Genomic DNA, 25,318 nt, shown 5'->3' on the forward strand with positions numbered 1-25,318 from the left:
GGAGAAGAAATCAGAGCTGCTTTGTGTCCGCCTCCCACAGATGCGGCTGCTGGCCACTGTCCTGTTATACTTGTTGGGGACTGACCTGAGCGTCCCCGACGTCCAGCAGAGAGGGGGTACCTGAGGGCAAAGCCGTTAGTGAGGGGCCAGAACGGACAGCAGAAAATTGAAAGATGCAGGGCTTGGGAAGAGTCTCAGTCCAAGATTCTGGGGAATTGGTGTTTTTGTGAAAATTCAAGCATCACTCTCAGGGGGTGAGTACGAAGTATATACGTTCAGGTCCACGTTCTGGCTGAGGTGTAAGGGAGGCCAGATCCAGAGGACAGCACCGGAGCAGGATTTACTATGGCTTGGGGCAAAAATCTGAGGTGTCGTATCAAGGATGTATTGGAGTCGAGAGAGGAGGATTTCTGGAGAAGCAGCTTTGAGAGCGAGAAGTGCTGGGGGGGGGGTGCATGGGGGAGCGTGTCCGCCCTTTAAGGCACACTTCAGGGCACCTTGCTCAGCATGGTGGGGTGGGGTGGGGGCTGCCCAGGGAATGTAGGGGAAGGCTGCTAGGTTCCTCTCTCCTGGCACAGTGGGAGAGAAGGGGCCATGCAAGAATCCGGCATTTCCAGAGACCGCCAGGGCAGAGGCTACCGGGTGGGACCTACATGTGAAAGCCAGGGTGAGGGCACCTTTGGTCCTGTCCCTGAGGGCACGGTCTCAGCAGCAGAAGCTGAAGGGGTGTCTGGCTGGTGAGAGGCTGAGGTTGGAGGGCAGACTGAGGGACTCACAGGTGAGAGAACCCCCCAGCTGAGGGCTGGCTGTCCAAAGGCGAGAATTAGCTTGGAATACCCAAGTGGCCCAGGGAGTGCTCCTACCTGTTTCTATTCCACTCACACCTCCCACATGCCTTGCTGTGAGCCTGGGGGGTCTCGGGACTCTCCAGGGGAAGGGGAGGGGGCAGCAGAGCACCACTGGAGGAAAGCAAGACTGTTCCTGAGAGCGAAGCAGGCTTCCCTTCTGTAGCTCGCTCTCGCCAAGGGGAGAAAGCCTTCACCATCCCCTCCCTCCCCGTAAGACAGGGAAAAGACTAACCCCACCAAGTGGGCTTAAAGAGAGTACAGGACACAAAGAAGATTCTTTGTGATTGCCAGATGAATCTGCACGCTCCTGGCTCCCGCTAAGGTTCTATCTTCATTGGCTCATTTTCTATCCCCCTGCCCCCAGCACACTCGCTCCCAAACAGTAGGGACTTTGCCAATGTCTGACACAGTGCCTGGCTTGTGGGAAGGGCTCAGGCGTTTGCAGACTGAAGGAGTGAAGCAGGCCTGCCCTGGGCTAGGTTGTCTCTCCTTCCCTGTAGGAAGCTGGGTGTCTGCTTCCATCTCTAGACTGAAGCCTTCTTCAGATGGTTTGGGATGCCAGACTCACTCTCGTCCATCCACGATCCCTCTGAGCCCCGGCCTGCTCCTTTCCCCATGGCCCCCACCTGCTGATTGTGCAGGGGGTGGGCAGAATGGTCTAAAGCATGACTCCCTGCTCCATCTGGGGGCCAGACACAGCTGAGCCGGTGCCTCTCCTATTCTGCACAGCTCATCGCACCGATGGTCTGGCCCCAGTGCAGCTCATCTGGAGAGTTTGGGAAATGGCATTCCTTCTAATTCACAACGTGGGATGAGGAGCAACTTCTCAGCTCCCGAGGGCATTCTCCTCCTCAAAGGAAGGCTGGGGTCGAGAACCCTCATTTCAAGGGTGACCATGCAGGCGGTTGGGGGGGGGGCTTTAGCTCTATAAAGCCGAGCCTGTGGCTTCACTCTGTACCCCAGATCCTGAAGGTCTTTAGGTCTGGACCTTGTTTTAACCTCGTGACTCCACTGAGCACCCCTGCCTGGTTGACTTTCGGCGCCTGATTCCACTGCCTGCCCACCCAGAGTCTGGCCTTCTGGGTTCCTGGCCTCTATTCTAGCCATGCAGTTCCTCGTTTTGTTTTCTCATCGTTTCTGGTGGACCTTGTCTGACCTTGGCCTTCAGCGTGTTTGGTTCAGATCTCCAGGCCACCTCTGGGATGGACTTAGGATTGTTGGCAAGAAATTTCCTTTGGAGGTTACAGTAACTACAGAGAAGACACGATAACTGAATGCAATGCATGATCCTTGAGTGGACTCTGGACCCGTGACAAAGGGGTGGAAAAGTCATTGGGACGATTGGCACAATTGGGACATGGACTGTAGAGGAGATGACAGTATTGTGCCAGTGTCACATCTCCAGCATTTGCTAACTATACTGGTTATTGAAGAAAACACTCTCGTTTGTAGGAAATGCACGCTGGAGTCCTTATGACTTCCGCAACTTTCAGATGGTTGAGAAAAACAACTATTCGTAGAGAATGATAAGTAAATGGAGCCAAGTGCCAGTATGGGCTGCAGGAGAATTCCTTGACTTATGCTTTGCAACAGTTCTGGTAAGTTTAAAATCCTCTCCAGATAAAAATCCAAATTACAAAAGTAGCCTTGAGTATCCAACCTATATCCTGATCAAAGTTTGTTTTTTCCTCTTCACCCACCTACCTACCTCTCCTTCCAACCCGATGTCAGCCAAGTGCTACCCAAATGGCGCTTCAAGGTGGGTTGCGGCTTGTAGAGACAGCTGACAGCCCCCAAAGCCCCCTTGCGGCTCGAGGCCACACTGGAGACAGAGGGGCAGGAGCACACTCCTGAGGGCAGAAGTCGCCTTGCATGGTGCCCTGCCCTGACTCTCTGCCCACAAGGCTTCCAGGATAAGCCCTCTCTGGAGGAGCATGTCTTGGGGCCTCTGACAACAAGCTTGCCCCCTCCCCCTCCCCGGCCTGCTGTGCCCCCTCCCTGCATCCTGGAATGCAACCCACAGAGGAAGTTTGTGAACTACTTGACCACGTGAACTCGGATCAGAATCCTCACCTCCCCTGGGCTATCTCTCCTCGGCTGTAAAAGTCATTGCCTCTGACCACATGATCCCCAGTCCCTCCCAGCTCCGTCCTACCTGCTGGCTGCATCAGCAGACGTCCTTTCCTGTTCTCATAAATCTTTATCTTCAGAAAAAAAAAGTGAAGCTCCCCCTTACCTCTGAGCAGTAATGATGAAGCTAAGAACTTCCTCTTCCCCAGACAGGTGGCTTGTGTCAAAGATCACGCTGAATTCGTACTAGGGGAAAAGAAAGTGACATCTGGCCTCAGCGAGCATTCCCAACGGAAACACCACAGTCTCTGCAGTTTATGACCTCTGGAGCTCATTTGCATGGCAAGCTTTATTTTTTTACGCGTATCTTTCTGGCTGGCAGGCCAGAGGTACAACTGTAGTAATAAAACCAAGCCTGGAGTGTGCTCTGGTGAGAGGCACGCGGTGTTTTTTAGCAACTGAGGTCTTCTAGGAAGTGATATGTTTGTCTCCTAGACCAGGCCTTTTTAATTTATTCATTTATTTATTTATTTTATTTATTTATTTTTTATTAACCCGGCCTTTCTAAGTTTCATTTCCACACCATATTCCCAATGTTTGCCACACCTGCGTACCATATCACCCGTATCACTTATTGTGTACTTTCTTTTTTTTTTTTAATTTTATTTATTTATTTGTCAGAGAGAGAGAGAGAGTGAGCACAGGCAGGCAGAGTGGCAGAGGGAGAAGCAGGCTCCCTGTGGAGCAAGGAGCCCGATGTGGGACTCAATCCCAGGACGCTGGGATCATGACCTGAGCCGAAGGCAGCCACTTAACCAACTGAGCCACCCAGGAGTCCCTTATTGTGTACTTTCATTACCACTCTTTTTGTTTAAAGACTACTTTATTTTTTTAGTCTTATTTTATTTAAATTCAATTAATTAACATATAGTGTATAATGAGTTTCAGAGGTAGAGTTCAGTGATTCGCCAGTTGCACAGAACACCCAGTGCTTGTTACATCACATGCCCTCCTTGCTGCCCATTATCCAGTTACCCCATCCCCGTACCCACCTCCCCTCCACCAACCCTCAGTTTGTTTCTTATAGTTAAGAGTCCCTTATGGGGGGCGCCTGGGTGGCTCAGTGGGTTAAAGCCTCTGCCTTTGGCTCAGGTCATGATCCCAGGGTTCTGGGATCGAGCCCCGCATCGGGCTCTCTGCTCAACAGGGAGCCTGCTTCCTCCTCTTTCTCTGCCTGCCTCTCTGCCTATTTGTGATCTCTGCCTGTCAAATAAATAAATAAAATCTTAAAAAAAAAAAAAGAGTCCCTTATGGTTTGTCTCCCTCTCTGACTTTGTCTTATTTTATTTTTCCTCTTTTTCTCTATGATTCTGTTCTGTTTCTTAAATTCCACATGAGTGAAATCCTGTAATTGTCTTTCTCTGATTGACTTATTTCACTTAACATAATGCCCTCTACTTCCATCCACATTGCTGCAAATGGCAAGATTACTTTTTTGATGGCTGCATAGTATTCCATTGTGTATATCTACATCTTCTTTATCCATTAACCTGTTGATGGGCATCTGGGCTCGTTCCATAGTTCAGCTATTGTGGACTTCGGTGCTATAAATACTGGGGTGCACATGCTGTGCCGCTTCAGATCACTATGTATCTTTCGGGTAAATACCCAGTAGTGCGATTGCTGGGTCGTAGGGTGGCTCTATTTTCAACTTTCTGAGGCACTTCCATGCTGTTTTCCAGAGTGGCTGCACTTTAACTTTCAAGTTCTTTTTTTTTTTTTTTTTTTTTTAAAGATTATTTATTTTTTTATTTGACAGAGAGAAATCACAAGTAGGCAGAGAGGCAGGCAGATAGAAAGGGAGAAGCAGGCTCCCTGCTGAGCAGAGAGCCCGATGCGGGGCTCGATCCTAGGACCCTGGGATCATGACCTGAGCCGAAGGCAGAGGCTTAACCCACTGAGCCACCCAGGTGCCCCCAGAGTGGCTGCACTTTAGATGGAAAATTTCTACCATGATCACAGATGGGAATCAGGATCACTTACCAGTAGGAGAAGGTTGCCACAAAAATAAATGAAAACAAAGCACAGGGGCATTCCGCGGCCTGCTGAGGGCTCTGAGCCTAAGGGCTACTTTATTTTGGCAAGAGGGAGATTAGCAAGAGCTAGGGAGGTGTGAAAGACAGGCTGGCACTAGGGGAGACTTTCTCCTGCATGGGATCAGGGAAAAAGAGTGTCGAATAGGCAATAACTGTCCCACTGTTAGAGGCAATGTCCATGTTTGCAGCGTCCGTGTTTGGTCTACAACCACCTCAGGCACTCCCCGTGGTGAGTATCCCATGGCTTGGGGAAGGCTGCCCTGAGCAAATGGTTTTCGCCATGTACTCGTTGGGCATGTGTGGGGACGTGGGAGGGACCCCCGGGTAGAGGTTACACATCCAGCTGCGGCCTCAAACTGAGTATGTGATCCTGGCCAAGACACACACTCTCTTTACCTTTCAATAAAAATTAGAGGATGGACAAAATGATTCTTGAGTTCCATCAAGCTCTGAGAGTCTATAATCATTTAATATCAAAGCATTTGGGTTCCGTAGTGACTAATGCTAGGCACTGGTCTACCTTCACAACCCTGGATTCAACTGCACTAAATGCTGCCTGAGAGTAATGAACACGGACCCATCAAATACAGTGGGCAGTGGACATCCCTCTCGAGACAGAAAGTTCTGTAGCAGGGGGCCTGTTCAGTTGCCAGCGTAGGTGGGGACATGGAGACAGGATGGGAACCAGAGCTGGAGGACACAAAGGAAGGGAAAGTCAAGGGTCTTGTCCCAGCATAGAGTCAGAACTGGCAGGAGATCTGAATTAAACACTCTAAAGACCCAGGTGAGGTGAGAAGCCAAAAACAGAGCAGGGGGGCCTGGGAGAACGGAAGGCCAGAGACGGGGCTGGCTGGTCATGACAATCAGAGACAGATGGCCACCAGAGTAAGCTGACAGTGCAGTCATGAGGTTTAACAGGCGGGCTGCAGCCTGACTGAGCCCCAGGGGCCGAGACACAGGGGAGGGCAAGCCAGGGGGCAGACAGGCATGGTCCCTGGCCCTGCTGGGTCACTGGTTGGGCTCTCTCCAGGGACTCACCCCTAGGCCTCCTAACTCCAGCTTTCGTGTTGCTCCAGTCTGAGCCTCTGTATGTGGGAGGAAGGTAGTGGCATTACCGAGCTGGGAAAAAAATCCAACCTTCCAACGTTCCTACTTCTGTCGGTTCCATGACTATTTTGAGAGTTAATGAATTTTGACAAAATTTAATACTCCAGAATTCAACATGGTTTTGTTTTCCCTGTACTCGTTTTTATGACTACCCTCCCTTAATGGTAAGTGATCCTGGATCCATACATCAAAGTGATAAAGTTTTCCTTTTAAAATAACCTTTAAGCTAAAACTAGCATGCCCCACCTTAGGTTTGATTTGGGATGTTGGCTGGATTTTACCAATGAAATGGCAACTGTTAACGTTTTTCAGTTAAGTCAATTTTTGGTTGCTGAAAAGATTTCATTTAAACACGTGTAAGGGAAGCGCCATGTAACATTTCTACAGGCAATAATGTCCAGGGTTCAGGGACATTGCAGGGTTCCTAAAAGGCTTTGGAATAATAGATGTAAGAGCCATTGTCATTTGGAGCAGGTGTCTTCAATGGGGCTGAGGGGTTCGAGTGATTTGCTAGGAAATCAGCAAATCTTTCTCCCTTGAACATTCTCGCAACTGGCTTACAAAACAGCCAAAAGGTACTGGGACCAAAATGCCTTGGAGAGTAAAACAAGTTGATTCTGTGACGTAGGCAGGAGAGGAGGATTAAACTTTCATTTTTTTTTTTAAGGGGGAAAAAGTTAGACAAAGGAATATGAAATTTCCTTCAAATAATAGCAAGAAAAATAGCTTTCATTTCAAAGGCAGACCTGATCTTTTAGATTCTCGTTTTGCTTCCAACAATCACATCTTCTATGTATCTTTGCATATCCTTATAATACTGGCACATACCAGAATGTTCCATGAATGTTTGAGTATGCTGGACCATATTATTATTTGAGCTTAGAAAATTTGGCTCCGTATAAATACCAAAGTGAGTCTAACTTCTTTTACTTGAGAAAAAGAAAAAGAAGTGCAATACCATTATTTATGTTTTAAGAATTTTAAGAGGTCTCTTCAGAAAACTGTGAGTGTCCAGGGGAGTGACAGTCAGAACTGTAGGTCACTAGCCCAGACCACATTTCTCCTATGTTGTCACACTCACAGTGGCATGGAAAGTCCCAGAGAAAGACTTTTAGGAAGGCCAACCAGATGGTGCTTGCTGAAGTACCAAGGCCATGGCATGTCTCTCACATTTGGGGTATGTCATGTAGATCAGAGAGGAAGAGCATGTGGGAAGGGCCCCTGTGGAGTAGAAGATCAAAACCCCAGCCCCACCGCTACAGGAGCTGGGCAGTGCCATGGCAGAGGCGGGGGTGGGGATGGGGGGGAAGAGAGGAAGCCTAGGGGGTGGGGTACAGCTGACAGGGCAGGTGGCTGGTGGGAAGGGCTGGGGCCCTGCTGCGAAGTAAGAGCCTCGTCTCTTCCCCTTACCTTTGATTTTGACCTCATGAAAGGAAATCCCACGCTGCATTTGAGGAAGTCTGATTCAAGCAGCTCACAGGAAATGCCCATTTCCTCCTGAAAGAGAAAAAACACCAATGGATGGGCTGGCGGCCTGGAGACCAATGTGTGTAAGCGGCCTCCATGAGGCAAACTGAGACTTGAGCAGACGTGGTCCTTCTTTGGGGAGGTTCCCAGGCAACATCGCTGCTGGCTTGGGTGGGAGGGAAGCCTGCGACCAGGACAAGTTCTCAGTCCTCCTCTGGCAGCCCACCCTTCCCATGGGCTCGGTGGGAAGGCAGGCATCCAGAACATTCTTAACTAATGTTTCAGCTCTGAACCCTGGTGCTCTCCTGGTGAACTGGGCCAGGCTGCGTGTGAGCCGGATGCCTCCAAAGTTTTGGGTCAAAGACAACCACGCCGTCTTCCTGGACACTTTCTCCTAAGTCCACATTCTAATCCTGCCTTTCAAGACCTTGCTAGTTTAGGAAAGATAAACTCTAAGAAAATCACACCAAGGAAAATACAGGGATTTTTTCTGCAGCCTGGGGTGGTAAGGGCTGAGCTGGTACCCCTTGCCCAGGTACAGGGGCAAGGAGAGGTCTCCTAGCGTAGCCCACCAAGGCTGGACTCTATACAGAGCGGCACAAGAAACCAGGATGGGGGGCATGGGGAACTGCTGTCTTCCTACCTGAACATATGGTCTACAACCAAGGTCAAAGGAGGCCAGAAAGCTCTTCTTCTTCTTTTTTTTTTTTTTTAATATTTTATTTATTTATTTGAGAGAGAGGCAATGAGAGAGAGCATGAGCGAGGAGAAGGTCAGAGGGAGAAGCAGACTTCCTATGGAGCTGGGAGCCTGATGCGGGACTCGATCCCAGGACTCCAGGATCATGACCTGAGCCGAAGGCAGTCGTCCAACCAACTGAGCCACCCAGGTGTCCCCAGAAAGCTCTTCTTAACCCACAGGTTCCAAGTTATTGAAGCCCCATCAAGACTTCCAAGGGGACACAGTATGTCGCGGCTTTTGGAGGAGATGCCACAGACCTAGCACTTGCTGAGTCTAGAAGCCAGGATGCCAAAGTTCGATAAGGTTGTGTGCCTCCCCTAAGGTCATTCCTGGGGGACTCTAAAGCCTGTCTCCCTCCCTATTCCATGACTCTAATTTTCTAGAGAGAAAGAGCATCTACATTCTCTTCTCCTTCTTTTCTGTTTCCAGTCTACAAACACCCTTTACCTGGCTTCGTTTCTGTACCTCTTTGTAAGCTGTTTCTACTAGCAGGAACGCTCTTCCTCAGTCCTCCTTCCAAGACTTACTTCATGCACCTTGGCCCCAAATGCTCATGGATGCCAAGTTCACAGACATAGTGTGGAAGCAGCACAGGATTCAGAATGGACCCTGAGCTTCTACAGGGTGACCGAGTCAGCATATCACCTACCATCATCAGTGAGGACACAGGTTTGAAAGATGTTAGTTCCTGTCCTTGAAGAGCTCACAGCTTAGAAAGAAGAGACCTCCCAGCAGACAGACATATTTACATGGAAGTGGGAGGGGCTGCTCTTGGAACTTAGAGGATATGCTTCTGCAATTTCAATAAGGAAACCAGAGGATAAATTCTCAAATGCTGTCTCAGGACCTGCATTTCCCAAAGACTGGTCCTAATGATTCATTTGTGTGGGATTTGTTCCCATCTCCTTCTTCCTACTCCTCCTTACAGAAGCAATGCCTACAACTGGCCCAAGGAGAAGCTCCTTTAAATCCTAGCTAGTCAGCCTGTGGGCATCAGAGGCATCGAGCCCAAGCCTAGGTGACATTGGCTCTCAGTGTTCCCAGTATGGTTCCTGTTCACATCCATCATGGGGTTCAATTACTCTCAAGAGCATCCCAGCATATATATAAATTACATGAGTCCTCAACCCAGTTCTAAACTCCCTTCGTGAAGTTCCATGCCTCGCTGGAAATCCCTTGCAAACCAGAAGACAGGTTTTCCATTCAAGTCAAAGGTCTACCTGTTTGTGAAGTAAAGATTTATTGCCTTGAAGACCTTTTTTTAGGTTTTGTGTGGGTGTGAAGGAATGACTGCGACTTCAAAACTTTGCTTTGGAATCTGAGAGGACCTCAGTGTACTTGGCTTTGGCTTCAGACTGCAGTTGATTATTCCAGAACTGCTGAAGTCCATTCTTTTGGTTAATTCCGAAAATGCTAGAAAATAATGTGTAAGCCAGGATTTATTGCTTTATTCCAAGTCTCTCTGCCACCCTACTCAGTCTGCTAGAGATTGCAGAATTCTGGTTGGACCTTGGTGGGGGAAGGCAGAGAGAGCAAAAACCAGAGACCTCTCTAGGCTGGAGAGCGCTGGGTTGACGATCATGACTCACGCGCAGCCGGTGGTGCTATAGGAAAGGAGCTCATGCATCACCCTTCTGCCGCCTGTCAGCACCAACATGGCCCTCCTGGGGTTATTTATTTCTATACTCCGCTCTCCTACTACAGCTGTGAGGGAAGCAAACACTATGAGTGGATGGTTCTGTGCTTGTCCTAGAACCCCTTTACTGCATGGGTTCAATAGCCCCCAGCTGAATGGAAGCCTCTTTGCCTAGGGGAGGGGGGTTTACAACACCCTCCCCTACAAGCATTTGGCAGCCTCGGATTGACATCCCTTTGCCTCCAGGTGAGACGGGCTCTGCTGTGTGGATTAGGTTCTGGAGCCCCCGTGGGATGAGGCTAAAGCAGCCTCCAGCTGACAGGACAACTGTCGGGTTCCTTCCTCTGGTCCCTTTTGCTCCCTTCACTCCCCTTTTTTCCCCAGATCATTTCTCTAATAAACTGCTTGCACAGAAATCCCCATCTCAGGTTCTGCTTCTGGTGAACCTGACCTCACACAATGCTCTTTATAGCTGAGGCTCCAGGCGCTGGGAGCCGCTGGGAAGGATGGGGCATTTGCTCCCAGGTGAGGAAAGACAATGAAAGGGGAACATGCATATGCCAATAAAATTTTTTAAATTTCTACTAAATGAGAGAAAGCTCATCTAACTGTAGTTTATGAAGTCTGGGTAACCGTGCCCATCGGGGGAGCAATTTACCCCAAGCAGCATCAACATCCTCTTTGTTCTGGTTTCACATCAGGTCTAGGGCATAACTAAAAACCAGGCTCATTATGGAGACATTCACACCCTTGGCAGGAGCCAGGCAGGCAACCCTGTAGGCACAGAGAGGCTTCAAAATTGTGATCTATTGGGGGTTGCTTATTACTTCTGCCAGACACGTGGTGCCCACCGGGAAGTATGTGGGAGAGGTTCCCGACATCAGGCATCTCCTTGGCTCTGCCTTTTCCATGTACCACTCGTTGTTTACCCTGACTTTAGGTTAGAGAACACAACTGTATCATTGTTGCAAGACATGCTGATAGACTCTCAGCATGGAGGGAACACGGACCAGGGAGCAACAATTGTCCCTGATCACCAGACAGTGCAGACATCTGATTACCCCATTCCAATATGGCACAAATCTACTACAGAGGGAAATTAAGTCCTTGCTGCAAAAGCAGCAGACTTTCATGAAATCAATGAAAGTGATGATGGAAAACTGCTCAAGCCACAGAACGCAACTGACAAATCTGGATCTGGCTGAGTTAGATCAGTTAACTGATAAACACCCCTGGATGATAACACTTTAAGATGCTTCCAAAGATAAGGATTTAAATAAAAAAGATCAAGAGAAGCCCTTGGAAAAGTATGCCATTATAAAAATGACCTCTTGTGGGCGCCTGAATGGCTTAGTTGGTTATTATCTGCTTTTGGCTCAGGTCAGGATCCCAGAGCCCTGGGATCGGGCTGGAGCCCGGTGTTGGGCTCCCTGCTCAGAGGGGAGCCTGCTTCTCCCTCTGCCTCTGCCTGTAGCTCTGCCTGCTTGTGCGCTCTCTCTCTCTCTCTCTGACAAATAAAGAAATAAAATCTTAAAAAAAAAATAAAGATGCTAATGAAGCAAATAAGCTTTTGCCTTGGGTCTAAGATGTCCTTGACATTATAATTCCAATGTTACAAGAGCTGTTAAATGTAGAATAATGTAACCTTATTTCCATAATTTTTAGTTTCATTGTTCAAGTAAAGTCCCAATCAAATCCTAAAAAAAATTTTTTTTTCTTTTTACTATGAAATTTTGGATCATACTCTAAGAAGATTCATAGAACTGGCCTTTTTCCCGGTCCTGCTTTTCCTTGGCTAACAAGGCACTCCAATACCATAAAATGCTATCAGGGCTTCTCCCTGGAGACTGAGTGATTCAATTTAAATGAAATTAATTTTTTTAGCCGACACTCTTGGGATCAGGAAAACATCAATGAACATTTTCCAGAACATGTGATGAAAAGCATGCCTGATTTAGGCAAGTTCACCTCTGTATCCTCAGTGCCTGGCACTGAGCCTGGCACTTAGTAGCTCCTGAGTTTGCACTTATTAAATGAATGGGCCTTGGCTGGTCGAGGATTCGGATGAAGGGACTGGGAGAAGAAGCTATTTGCTGGTCTGCCTGGCACGGGAGATGCTTGCCTTGGCAAAGTCCCATTCTTTTCCAGACATACCTCAGCTCTCCCAGGCCCGGCAGTGTGGCCAGGGTTGCCAAGCCCCAGCCCTGTTCTTAACGTGCAGCGGTTGGCAAGAAGACTCAGATAATGAAGTTAGGGAGCCCCCTTGGCCTTTGGACTCCTTCCTCCCAATCACAAAGCGTTTGCTTTCATTCTGGAGTGTGCTTCATTTGACCACCAACACGGTGCTCTTTGGGAGCCCCAAATCTGCAAAGTCTGGCAAGGGCTCAGCGCCAGGGAAAGTTAAAAATTTGACTTCTTGTTTTCTAGTTTCCTCATGGGTTTGTCAAACTGAAGGGGACATGCATGTCCCCATGTCTGGCAATGTTGTGTTCGTCTAAGACCCCCTTCCTTCATCTAGCACTAGAGGTGTGACTCTTATGAGCTGGTAAGAGAAGCCTCCATGTTAATGTGGTGAATACAGAATTTGGGTAAATTTTGGAAGCACTTTATCCCAATTCTCTAATCAACTGGGTGAGCAGGGGTACCCAATAAGTTGGCCCAGTGAGTTAACGGAAAGAGATTTCATTCCCAGGAAAGACTTTATTGGCCCCACTCGACCATGAGTCAGCCTGAGCCTCACCAGAAAAAACAGTCCTATTCCTGGAGGGGAATCCTTTGGGACAGGGTCCATGAAATTTCTGCCCAAGAAGAAAACCACATGGGCTTACAGCATACAAAGTGCACAAATTAATGCCCCAGCTTTAATTACTGGCTCAGGTCTGCAACAGCTACGTGTCATCAGACCAATTAACCATCCTTTCCTTAAGGTTCCGTTTCCTTACCTGTCAAATGATGTCATAACACCTGCCTTCTAGGACTTCAGCTAGTGCTGATGGCTATAAGGATGGAATACACAGATGGTCCCCGCTTAGTAATGGCTCACTATGTGCCAGGTAGCTCCTCTGTATGGTAGCTTCCCTTTTGATGCCATTTTCCAAGGAGGAAACTAGAACACAAAGTAATTGTATCACCTGCCCAAGGGTTCTCAGCTGGCAATGGGGCTTGGGGTGGGATACCAAACAGGGAGCAGACAGGATCCCCTTTTCCCTCTCCCCCACAAAGAATCCATGGAAACTAAGCCATGGTGGGGAAAGGTGGGGAACATCGCTCAATGAACCAAGAGTAGCCTTTAAGGAACCTGGAACATACGGGGACTGTAATACAGATGCCCAATACAGCTGATGGCCTGGCAAGGCTGGGTCAGTGGTTACAGACCCCCTGTCAGATAGGAGCTGGCACCTGAGCAGTCCGAGGGAACCAGAGATGATCACCTACACACACCGGGGATTTGGAGGAATCGAGCAAAGAAGGTGCCACAAACAAGTTCCTTTCTTAAATTTTGTCAAAACTCCATTTGGAAGCCAAGGCCCAGAATATGCTGCGTTTGTTCTTTCCATGCTGAAAAAAGTGAAGCAAGCAGGAACCATAGTCAGGACAAACGTTTGAGACAGATGAACCACAGAACTGTTAGAGCAAAATTCCCCTGTGACGCGGAGTATCAGAATTTGTTGAGCGCCCTTTAAGATGCTCTGAACCAATTACGGGCAGGCAGGGGGAGGACAACTGTCACAGAAGGAACCGCTCTCTGAGCAAAGTGGAGCCGGGCCAGTCTTCTCCCCAACAGTCCTCGTGGCCCTTAGAAAAAAGTGCTCTGAAAGCTATAAATGGAGTAAAAAGATTACATTTTAAAAGCCAGTATGAATTAGAAATGAGCTGAATAAACTCATTCCTGTAGCATTCCCTTCTTTGTGCATTACATCAACCCTGTTTAGAACTAATCTCTATATTTTCCCAAAGGGCAGACAAATAAAATCACCTCCCCCAGGGCTGGTGATTGCTCCCTTCAGGACCACAGGGATCCGAACTTGAGCGTATAAACAAACCCCTAAAAAGAAATCAACCAGCTCTCACCGGAAAGCCCAAAGTGAAGAGGCCTTCCCTTCTAAGTGCCTTCTAAGGCTGAAGAAGAAATTCTTTGGTTTTCACCTAGGAAGTCAGTCCTCCTGTTAAATAGAGGCAATGTCTTATTCTTAGATCTTTTTGAACATGGTTTCTATTCTTAGATTAAAATACATATATAGATAGATTTATAGATATTTATATTTATAGATATAGATTTCCCAGAGCTTGCCAATTCTTGATCAACAGGCTAGGACTTCAATATTGCATTCTATTTCCCAAATCAAATTATTTTGATTTTCCAGCGCTCTTTTCCTTTCCCCCACAGGCTGACTGGAAAATCAACAAGGTGGAGAGCTCTCCCGAAAGGACAGGAAAGAATTTAACATCATGGCATAAAAACAATTTATGAGTGGTGTTTGGATGAAAAGGTTTTGTAGGAGTCAAGTGTTTGAGGGGTACTTATTAAAATCCTGGCCAGGAACCTCGATTAGAAATGTACTCACAGTGAAGACTTGTCCCTCGCCTACAAACCCACTTGCACTCCTACCCACTCAAAACTGATTTTCAAAGGGTTTTGCTGCTAAGGGCCTTGCTATTCGGAGGGTAGTCCTCTGACCTACAGCGCCAGCCTCACTTGGGAGAAAGCTAGAAATGCAGATTCTCAGGTCCCACCCCAGACCTGCTGAATTAGAGTCTGTATTTGAACAAGACGCCCAGGTCGCCTCTGTGATCATGACCATTTGAGAAGCACTGCTCTACAACACTGAGCCCACCCACTTGGGAAACTAGATGTCTGCCCACGGAGACTGCCTTCCTTATGCTCTCTGCCCCCTGGGAAAAGAAGTACATGGCCAATGCTATTTGAGGGCTACTGTCTGTGTGAGGACACACTTTTCTGGAGTTGGGGATCTGCCCCTTCACATGTCCCTTATCTAGGTTCCCCTGAAAGCAGACTCTGGGACAAGGAGGTGACCTCAGGGTGCTCCATGAAGAAGTAGGTGGGCGTGCCATCAGTGGGTGAGAAAGTTAGGGCCACCATCTTTCCATATCCCCCTGTCCTTGGTTGAGTTGTTCCAGAAACACCAACAGTCTTGGGCTTCCAGCCCCTCATTGCGTGACTGCAGGGCACACCTATAGCCAAGAAAGCCCTGGGCAGAGAGACACAGGAAGCCCTGCCTGCAGAGGAACTGGTGGTTTCCAAGGTGGGTGGAGGGGATACAAAATGACACGGACAGTAGTCCCCTATCCTCTCCCCTCTCCACAAGCAGTTGGGGTGGGGGACTGTTGACCTAGGGCAAAGGCAGCAACTGATGAACTTGCCTTGGCCATGGACAAAGAGACAGGGCCTCAGAGAGGACATTTCCCTGAGGACCATGTCTCCAGGTAGCACGCTGGGGCCTCACGTAGGCCTGTCTCTGGGGGCCGCCGCCTCCTCATTTCTTCCCTCAGGTTGGTACATCAGCTTAGCTACCTTTGGACACATTCAGGACTCTCCTTAAAGAATAGGCATCTTCTTTTAGAAGATCCCTCCCTCCCTCCTTTTTCTTTCCTCGCTGCCACAACACTCCAGGTCTAACCTCCTCCCATCCAGGTCGGCACAAAACGCCCCCTTAGCGGATGCCCCGATATCTGCAGGTCCCTAGTCTGTTCTACAAGCTACTCCAGGTGAATCTTAACATGCTCCTTGGTTCGCTTTTACTTAAAGCCCTTCAGAGGTCATTACCAACCAACACCACTCACTGATTTTTTTTTAAGACTTTGTTTATTTATTTGACAGAGAGATCACAAGTAGGCAGAAAGGCAGGCAGAGAGGGGGAAGCAGGCTCCCCGCGGAGCAGAGAGCCCCGATGTGGGGCTCGATCCCAGGACTCTGGGATCGTGACCTGAGCCGAAGGCAGAGGCTTTAACCCACTGAGCCACCCAGGTGCCCCACCACTCACTGATTTCTAACTGGAGTGTGCATTGGAGCCAGGTGGGGCCAGAGACCCCATGCACAACTGTGTGAGCTGTTTCCTGCACAAGAGACTTGGCTGAGGGGGAGAGGGGCTGAACTCCAGCCCAGGCTGCTCTCCCCAAGTCCTACTCCCGGCCGAGAGGCTGGGGACCACCAGAGCGGGCACTTCTCTCTGATTCCTATGATGGCGCTAGAAAGACGATGTCTGTGTGCAACGCCTTCTACAAAAGACCCAGATGGAAGCCCTGCCCTAGACCCATTGAATCACAGCACACAGCTGGGCAAGCATTTGCTGAAAGCTCCCTCAGTGGCTCCAACATGCACTCAAGTTCAGGGCTCTCAAAGGTTAGACTGCGTCACGATCTTTGTTATAGATGCCCACTGCAGGCCCTGCCCTCCAGAGTGGGATTCTTAGGAACAGAAGCAGGGTCATAAGATCTGGATTTTTAATCATCTGGAGCAAGTGTTCCATGTCAGCTTCTGAAACACTGACCCCAAGGGCGAGGACAGCCACTGCTGCTTTGGAGGTGAAGAGATTGAGAGCTAGCCTGAAGGGGAAAAAAGTGCCTTCCCTGGGTCCGACTCCCGTGAGGACAGGACACCCGTCATTATGCCCTCCCCTGTCCTGGATGGGAGCCTCATGGACTGGTGCTCTGCCCCCATGCCCTCAGGGCCGTGACAAAGAGAGAAGAACTGGAGAGACAGTGGCCAGCTCCCCCGGGAGCCTACCTCCTGCTGCTCCTGAGGAAGCCCATCCATTCATTCAACAAGTGTTTTTTATTTTGCCTCAAATGGGAAACAGCTCCTATAGAGTAATTCTTACGTATGAGATACGCATGTTTTCTTTCTTTTTTTTTTTTTTTAAATTTTTTATTTATTTTCAGCGTAACAGTATTCATTGTTTTTTCACCACACCCAGTGCTCCATGCAATCTGTGCCCTCCCTAATACCCACCACCTGGTTCCCCCACCCTCCCACCCCGCCCCTTCAAAACCCTCAGGTTGTTTTTCAGAGTCCATAGTCTCTCATGGTTCACCTCCCCTTCCAATTTCCCTCAACTCCCTTCTCCTCTCCATCTACCCTTGTCCTCTATATTATTTGTTATGCTCCACCAATAAGTGAAACCATATGATACTTGACTTTCTCTGTTTGACTTATTTCACTCAACATAATCTCTTCCAGTCCTGTCCATGTTGCTACAAAAGTTGGGTATTCGTCCTTTCTGATGGAGGCATAATACTCCATAGTGTATATGGACCACATCTTCCTTATCCATTCATCCGTTGAAGGGCATCTTGGTTCTTTCCACAGTTTGGCGACTGTGGCCATTGCTGCTATAAACATTGGGGTACAGATGGCCCTTCTTTTCACTACATCTGTATCTTTGGGGTAAATACCCAGCAGTGCAATTGCAGGGTCATAGGGAAGATCTATTTTTAATTTCCTGAGGAATCTCCACACTGTTCTCCAAAGTGGCTGCACCAGTTTGCATTCCCACCAACAGTGTAAGAGGGTTCCCCTTTCTCCACATCCTCTCCAACACACGTTGTTTCCTGTCTTGCTAATTTTGGCCATTCTAACTGGTGTAAGGTGGGAGATACGCATGTTTTCTGTTATGTCTTTACATTCACTCTCTCGTTTAATCATTCCCTCTCGGGCAGCCTCAATGTCCTTCACTGCTTTTACAAGCAGTCCCTGTTGTCTCCCAGGCGGTGGTCCCAGCCTGTGGGGAGGGAGAAGGACCCAGCTGTTAGAGGAAAGACCCCTGTAGACCTGGGTGTGATGCCTGCCTGGGTGAGGTGTGCTCAGCGGGCTGACACGGAGCTCTGTGTATAAGAGAAGCTGAGAACACCCAGGTCAAAAGTTATTACAAGGCGCACCTGGGTGGCCCAGCGGCTGCCTTCAGCTCAGGTCGTGATCCCAGGGTTGTGGGATCGAGCCCCACGTCAGGCTCCCTGCTCAGCAGAGAGCCTGCCTTTCGCTCTCCCTGTGTCTGCTGCTCTGCCTACTAGTGCTATCTGTCAAATAGAGAAAGAAAATCTTAAAAACAAAAAAAAAGCTATTACGAAATGACAAACAACAAAAAATACTATTTGTAACCCAGGAAGACCTAGCTGAGGGCCCCCTTATTCAGAACTGCATCCAGCAGACTAAAAGGCAGAGAACGGATCCCTGCAGGACCTGTGCTCTTCTATTAATTTACCTGTTGGGTAAACCTCATGCTGTGGAGGTCTGGAGCAAACTTTCCTGCTCCGTGCCAGGCACAGAGGGACCGCCTCGGCGGCTGGTCCAACAGAGCGACATACACCAGCTGTGGGCTCCAGCTGTAGAAGTGTCCACGGAAGGACAAAGTGGGGAGCTCAGGCTGTATGTCAGGACCCTCAGACCGCACACGTGCCAAGGAAAAGCCTGATGCCGAGAACCTTGAGGCTCAATACTACTCCAAACAAGAGCAAGTCCTTTTTACAGTACTGAACTGAGAAGGACCCACGACTCTAAACGCTAAGCTATGTGTCCTTTTTGTAGTTTCAAGGGAGATGCACTGCATTTATTTGGATTGTAGTTGTTCATTGGCCACTTATGCAAACTGACTCACGCTACACAAAGAAGGGCTATTTTGTTTTTTTCATGGCTAGGTTTTAAATTCAGTCCTGTTAGAGTTTGTGAAAGATCTTCTGATTTTTCCTAGTTCTTGGGGGGTTAAAAAAAAAAAGGCTGAGCTGCAGGGTGCAGGTGAATGGACTGGCTTCCCTATGACTTCCCATCCCCTGGCGTTGCAGAGGGAATGGACTGATCAGAACTCTGTGTGTCTCCGTCTGTCATTTGCTGGGTGTCTCCTTCATGGGTGGTTTGCTCATTCTTTAGTCTCCTTCTGACAACGTTTTGTCTTGCTTTCCACACTGGTTTTTAGTGCCACTTCCGATGGCTGGGCTGACCACACCCCACCCTGCTCACAGCAGAGCACAGAAGGAGGACGTGCTCCCTCCACACCCCCGTGCCTCTTTTCCCATGTGGCCATGCACACTGATTTCCAGCTGCCAGTACCTCTTTGTGAACGTGGAGAGATGGCAATGCTTGGGAATTCACACCCGCCTGGAGGAACTCTTACCCAAGAGCCCTTGTCCCTGACTAGAGAGCTCTGAGATGTGACCTATACTTTTTGTTAAAGTTACCCACCTAATTGTCCTTGCCCCCGAGAACTGTGATATACCTTTGCTTGGCCTCCTTTTCCACTTCCTGGGAACACTTCCTAGTAAATTACTTTTCCATGATGCCTTATCTCTGGATTTCATTCTAGGGAAATCTGAGACCATCACAGACACACCCCGCTTCCCTCCTCTCTGCCCCAGCTAGGGGGGTGCCAAGCTGGCACCAGTGGGAGCACTTCAGGCTTTGAGCAAATGGCCTCCCAGGCCTTAGAAAACCTCTCATTCTCTCTAATGCACGATGCAGAGCAGGGCTGCTTTACTGGGAAGGCCAGTTCTAAGCAAACCAGGCTCTTTTAAAACAAAGAATTCCACCCACCAAACACGAAGGGTGCAAGCTAAGACAGGGGCAGACTTACATGACTCACGTATCGATTTGAATCCACTTAAGTGCCTCATAAACATGAACTCATTTAATTACTATTCCTAAGCATTTTCTCTTTGTCCCGTTTGGGAAGGAGGCCTCCTGCCCCATCTGCACCAGCCTCCAGGCAGGGACCCTGAACAGCCGGTTAAAGCCACTCCTCCTCTTTATAGAGCTTCCCAGGGGAAGGACCCGCGACCCTGGAAACTTAACAACTTGTGCTTGCACAATGGTTTTTTTCAAACTGACTTGGGTTCACGTCATAGTTGAACCACTTATCCAGTGGCAAGTGCCTCTGTAAAAACACAGATCGTCATTCCTACCCCGCAGCCTTGCTGCAAGGGTTTAGCGAGTCCCTGTGGTGGCTGCCATCATGGGGGTAGGGGCTGCTCCTTGGCTCTCTCGAGGGACTTTCCAAGTATTTCCTCTGCACTGCCGCCTACATGGGCTGACAAATTCTAGGCTGTTCAAGGCCACTCCCAGGAATAAGACCCTCCATCTGGCCGGGCCGCCCGAAAAATAAGAGACAGAATTAACGTGTACTGAACTCTGGTCACATGGCAGATTCTGTGCTAAGCACTTTGTGGCAATGGACAGATGCATGCTTCCCAACAGCCCTCCGAGGTATGAGATCCTGTGCTTTGCAAGTGAAGATCCAGAGGCCCAGGGAGGGTGAAGGAATGCATACAAAGTCACACAGCAGGTGCATGGAGCGCTAGAACTCCAGTGTGGCCGCCTAACCCCAAGGCCTGTACTGCCTCATAGACCGGTCTGCAGAGGGCCCTTCAGGGCGCAGGGCATGTGGGTCTTCCTCCCTTTGCTCTGCGATAACCTACCTAGGGCACAGAGGTTCTCAAACTCTTGTCACCATCAGATGTGCACTGCTGTGACTCACCCCCAGTACTTCTGATTCAGCAGGTCTGGGAACGACTTGTGAGTGTGCTTTCCTCACCAGCTGCCAGGCGGTGTGGACACTGGGTCAGGAGACCATGCTTGGAGGAGCACCAGTGTGGATTCTCAGAAACACTGGCCATGGCCAGGACACCCAGTGGAGGACAGCCTCGGGAGAGGGAGTAGGCCTTGGTCGGCGGAGCCAGTGGACGCCTGAGGTGGCCCCTTTCAGGGATGTTCTGAAGTCTGTGGGGCCCCTGTGGGGCTGCTGGTATAAGGGAGTCCTTCACAGGCCTTCCACTGTCCCTGGGATGCCCCATGTCGCCTTCCTCCACATTGACTCTGACTCCACCCCCCAAAATAAATTCAGGTAATGGTGCTATGGTGAGGAAATGCTGAAGAGAACAGGAGGGGAGGAAGGAATAAACATTTACTGACTGTTTTCTCATCTCGGGCCCTTGAAGCGCCATCTTATTTAAGCCTGACACTGTGAGGTGGGTCTCATCATCCCTACTTTCCAGGTGAGGAAAATGAGGCTCCGGGAGGTTGGACAACCTGCCACCATGCGTGTGGTTATTCGGTGGCTAAAGCGGGATTCACATGATGCCTACGGTTCCTCTACCCCGAGCTGTGTCCTTGCGACTGACTAGATGGTGGCCATCCTGTCTCAGACATAACCAGCCCTGAGCAGGATGCAGAGAGGGGCCTGTGACCCCATGGGCTGTTTCTGCTGGGGAAGGAAACATTTCACACGCGGCATTTCAGGCCACGAAACAGACTCCGGCCTATGTGGTGTTTCCCAACTAGAAACACAAGGGTCAGATGGTGTCTTCTCGGCCTGGAGGAGCCACGGCCTGCCCTTAGAGCAGAGAGAAGCAGCAGTGTGACTGCAAGTAGAGTGGCCCAGGCCTTCAGAAAAGGCCAGGAGACACCTTGCTGGCAGCCAGTGGGCCCATTTGTGAGTCTCAAGCAGCAGCCCCCTCGTGAAGAGAGCTCGGCAGGCTTTCCACAAAGAGCACAGAGAGTTTTCTTTGGCAGCAGATTCAGGTTTCCTGCCCTGTTCCAATGACCTCACAAGGGAAGCCCCCCTGGGCCCCTCCCCAGTGCCAACAATCTGGGTTTCACAGCTCAGGCTTTCTGCTTATTTGGGGAGAGAGCTTGTTTCTTGTCTTCTGGAGGCCCCCCCCCCCTTCCCATCTGTGGCTCAGTCCACTGCCCTCCTCTGTGTTTGGAGACGAAAGGCAGTCCCTTCAAATGGAATCTTCTAGCAGATGAGGGGATGTGGGGGAGGGAGGCCCCTCTGTTGTGAGCACCAACTCTGCATCTCCCTAGCAGATGAATTTTTAACTCTTGAGAAGTGATATGTGAGAGAAGAATTCTGTGTTTAAATCTTACAACTAGCACTAGAAAGTAAAAGGAAAAATCACACGGGTCTTGAGACGACAAAAGCTCCCAGTTCTTCCAAGGGTTTCTGAGAGGGGTTTTCCTGACTGGGAATTCTGGTTCCTCCCCTCAGCAGGTATCCTCTAATGCCACAATCCACCAATGGCATTTTAACCCAGTGCCTTCTAGAACCATTGGTCATGTCCTAGAGTTTTAAGTGGACACTTAAGATGGCCACAGAGTGGGGCGCCTGGGTGGCTCAGTGGGTTAAAGCCTCTGCCTTTGGCTCAGGTCATGATCCCAGGGTCCTGGGATGGAGCCCCACGTCGGGCTCTCTGCTCAGCAGGGAGCCTGCTTCCCTTCCTCTCTGCCTGCTTCTCTGTCTACTTGTGATCTCTGTCTGTCAAATAAATAAATAAAATCTAAAAAAAAAAAAAAAAAGATGGCCACAGAGCACTTAGAAGTCGAAGGCTGAGGTAGAGAGAGAACATCTTCCTCCATCAACATGAGCAGGAGAAGTAGCAACCCTTAACTACTGCTAGCTGTGAGACTATGGCCAAGTTCCCTGCCTGCACTGAGCCCGATTTCTGCACTCATAAATGAGGATAACAATGTTGTCCTCCAGCTCTGTCAGGACCCATCACAGTTCCCTCTGGGGAGCCATCTCTTCCCCACATTCAGCCCAGGAGTTGCGGGTGGCACTCCACCCCCCACTCCCCTACATGGTGGGGCATGTGACCCAGGCTTAAGGCAAATAGACCAAGGGGACTCGGTGAAACTTTTGCTAGGACTTTTATGACACAAGACTGCTCAATCACCACAGCTTGGCAGCCATTTTGCCACCCCCGAGGGGACAGCTTAAGGAACGAGCCAAAATGAGAAAGAGAAGCTGACAGATGGAGAGACACTGTGACAACTTTCTGAGGCCCAACAACAAGCTGTGGCTAAAGCAACCTCAGGTTTTTTTCAGTTTTTTTTGGTTTGCAAAACAAATTGTTTTCTCACCCAAGCCATTTTGGGTTTTCTATTGATTGGCATGAAAAATGTTAAAATAGGCAAAAAACACATTATCTCCCAGTGTTCTGGAAAGCAAATTAAATAAAAGCCCTTGAAGGGGCCTAGCAGAGGGTGGGCTGGAGAACAGCCCCCAGGGTAGGCCTGGGTGCCATAGTTCTGGGGCCCACTTCCCCTAAGAGGGGAGGACACTCGGCCATGATGGCTCCACACACCAAATGGGGGTTGGGGTGCTCATCAGAGTGGTTGAGGGGGACATGAATTAAAGTCCACACTGAGATGGAGTCCTCTGGCTGTCTGGTCCCACAGACGAATGACCTACGTCTGAAGAAGCCTCAGAGCTGACCTAATTTCCTCAGGCCTACTTTTAAAAGTGACTCTGGTTCATTCATGCCTAGCAGCCATGCCCAGACTTACTGGATCTTGAATCTGTCCCTGTCCATCATCATTCGGAAAGGCTTCTGCTGGACTCCGGTGAGCCAAGAGAGTCTTTGTTTTTAATGAATGCTGGGTACTGTTGCAGGTACCTTACAGACAGTACCTAAATTATAAGTCTGGAACATGCATCCTGAACAGGAACAGTGGTTTTCAAATATGTCCATAAATTATTTGACCCTCCTCCCTTCAAAAGGTGGGGCCTCAGTCCCCTGCCCCTGAATGTGGGCCAGACTTGCGGACTCCCTTCCAAGTAACAGAATGTGGCGGAAGTGATTCTGTGTGACTTCTGAGAGATGGTCATGAGCGGGTGAGCTGCCCAGTTCCCTGTGAGGAAATTCAGCCGCCATTTTGTAGGGACACTCAGACAACCTGCCGGCGGGGCTCTTGCGTGAAAGACCTGAGGCCTCTCACCAACAGCTACCACCAATCTGCCAGCCATGTGAGAATCTACCTTAGAAGTGGATCCTCTAGCCCCAGTTAAGTCTTAGGTAACTGTACCCCAGCCAACATCCGGACTGTGCTCTCACAAGAGGCCCTGAGCCAGAAGCACCCTGAATTCCTGACCCACTGTGAAGGATAGTAACTCTTTGCTGTTTGAAGCTCCTAGGTTTTGAAGTAATTTACTGTAGGGCTACTGTGCAGAGACCCAGAGTCAGACACTGGTGGTGGGGGGCACACTAAGGCCCACCTCATCTGGCTCCAAGGCCAGAGTCTTTTCCCCTCATGTCCACTCCAGGGAGCCTACAGAGTCACCAAGCCTTGCTCGTATTTTGGCCATTAATAGGGTAGACTATGCATCCCATTTACCTGGGACAGTCCCAGTTTATGCCTGTGTTCCTGGGGCTAATTACTAATAATGCTCCCAGTAAATCCTCGAAGTGTCCCAGTTTGACAGACTATATTGTCACCCCAGAACTAAGAAATCCAGCTCTCTGTTCAGGCTTCAGAGTCCCTCTTGGAAGACACTCTGAGGCCAGAATGACTCTGTTTGGTGTCCAAGTGAGAGCTCTTTCACTCCTCTCCCACCGGAACCACACTTGGGAGCTCATCCGCAAACCCTATCTTTTATCATTCTGTATTTTGGGCTGGACATGTGGTGGGGTGCGGAGACACCGTGTTTACTTCCTGTCAGTGCTGTGATGTCAAGGGTCAGGTCCTGTCCTTCACTGTGAAGCAGGATGGCAATGGACAAATCTGTCATCAGGCAGATGGGGCTCCAGTCCCAGCGTGGCCACTTGCTAGCTTTGTGACCTGGAGCAAACCACCATCTTCCAGAGCTCAGTCTTCCGCTCCGTGACATGGATATGATCGTCTGATCCCTGCAGGGTTAGTGGGGGTGCTCCCTGAGATGACGGCTGTGACTGGGCCCAACAGCATCCCCGTCACACACTGGGTGTGTCCCTCTCCCTTGCAGGGCTCTGCCGAGTCTTTGTGAAACTCAAGCCAGAGTTGTCCGTACAACCCTCTCCTTGGTTTTCTCTATGACAAGGAAGAGTCTGATGGGATCCCTTCCCGGCCTGGTGTCCGTTTCACCCGGAGAGTATTTTTAGAAACACTGGATTCTCCAGCTCTGCTCCAAACTTCCAAAAGCCTCCCAAAGGCGTCCTCTGCTCTCTCCCTGTAGGATTCTCGAGTTAAGGGTGAGGAGTGAAGACCATGATGCCTCCCTTCACCCCTCCTTATGTCCTGCCTCCCTGCAGCTGGCCCCAGCATGGGGAGGACTTCTCTCCACCTTCAGTCCAGGCTAAATACACCACATGCTCTGACCAGCAGAATGCGGCAGAAGTGAAGTCTCCCTGTCTCTGGAGTTTCCACTGGCTCTGGAGTTTCCTGTCTCTGGAGTTTCCCTGTCTCTGTCTCTGGAGTTTCCACTGGCTCTCCTGGAGCCCCTGTGAGTCTGGGCCGGTCTTGCTGGAGGACAGGACCACAGAGTGGCCGTTCCCACTGCCCTGGACATCAGGGAGCCCCAGGAGCCTGCTGATTCACCATAGATGCCGCAGGAAGTCAGGAGCCCGGCCTGGAGCAGAGGGACCATGGCCAG

The 25,318-nt window shown here is 49.6% G+C and overlaps 1 protein-coding gene across 1 annotated transcript in view; it reads right to left on the bottom strand.

Annotated features, from left to right (window-relative positions):
* Positions 1-25,318, bottom strand: part of ITGA9 (integrin subunit alpha 9) — a gene marked incomplete at its 5' end in the record, with an annotated part of 332,275 nt that overhangs the window by 77,208 nt on the left and 229,749 nt on the right. The window contains 2 exons of the mRNA XM_080801218.1: positions 3,085-3,164; positions 7,532-7,618. Of these exons, the coding sequence (XP_080657344.1) occupies positions 3,085-3,164; positions 7,532-7,618 (167 nt within the window). The remainder of the gene's footprint in view (positions 1-3,084; positions 3,165-7,531; positions 7,619-25,318) is intronic.

The sequence above is a fragment of the Martes martes genome (genome assembly GCF_963455335.1).
Source record: "Martes martes genome assembly, chromosome: 1".
NCBI lineage: Eukaryota > Metazoa > Chordata > Mammalia > Carnivora > Mustelidae > Martes > Martes martes.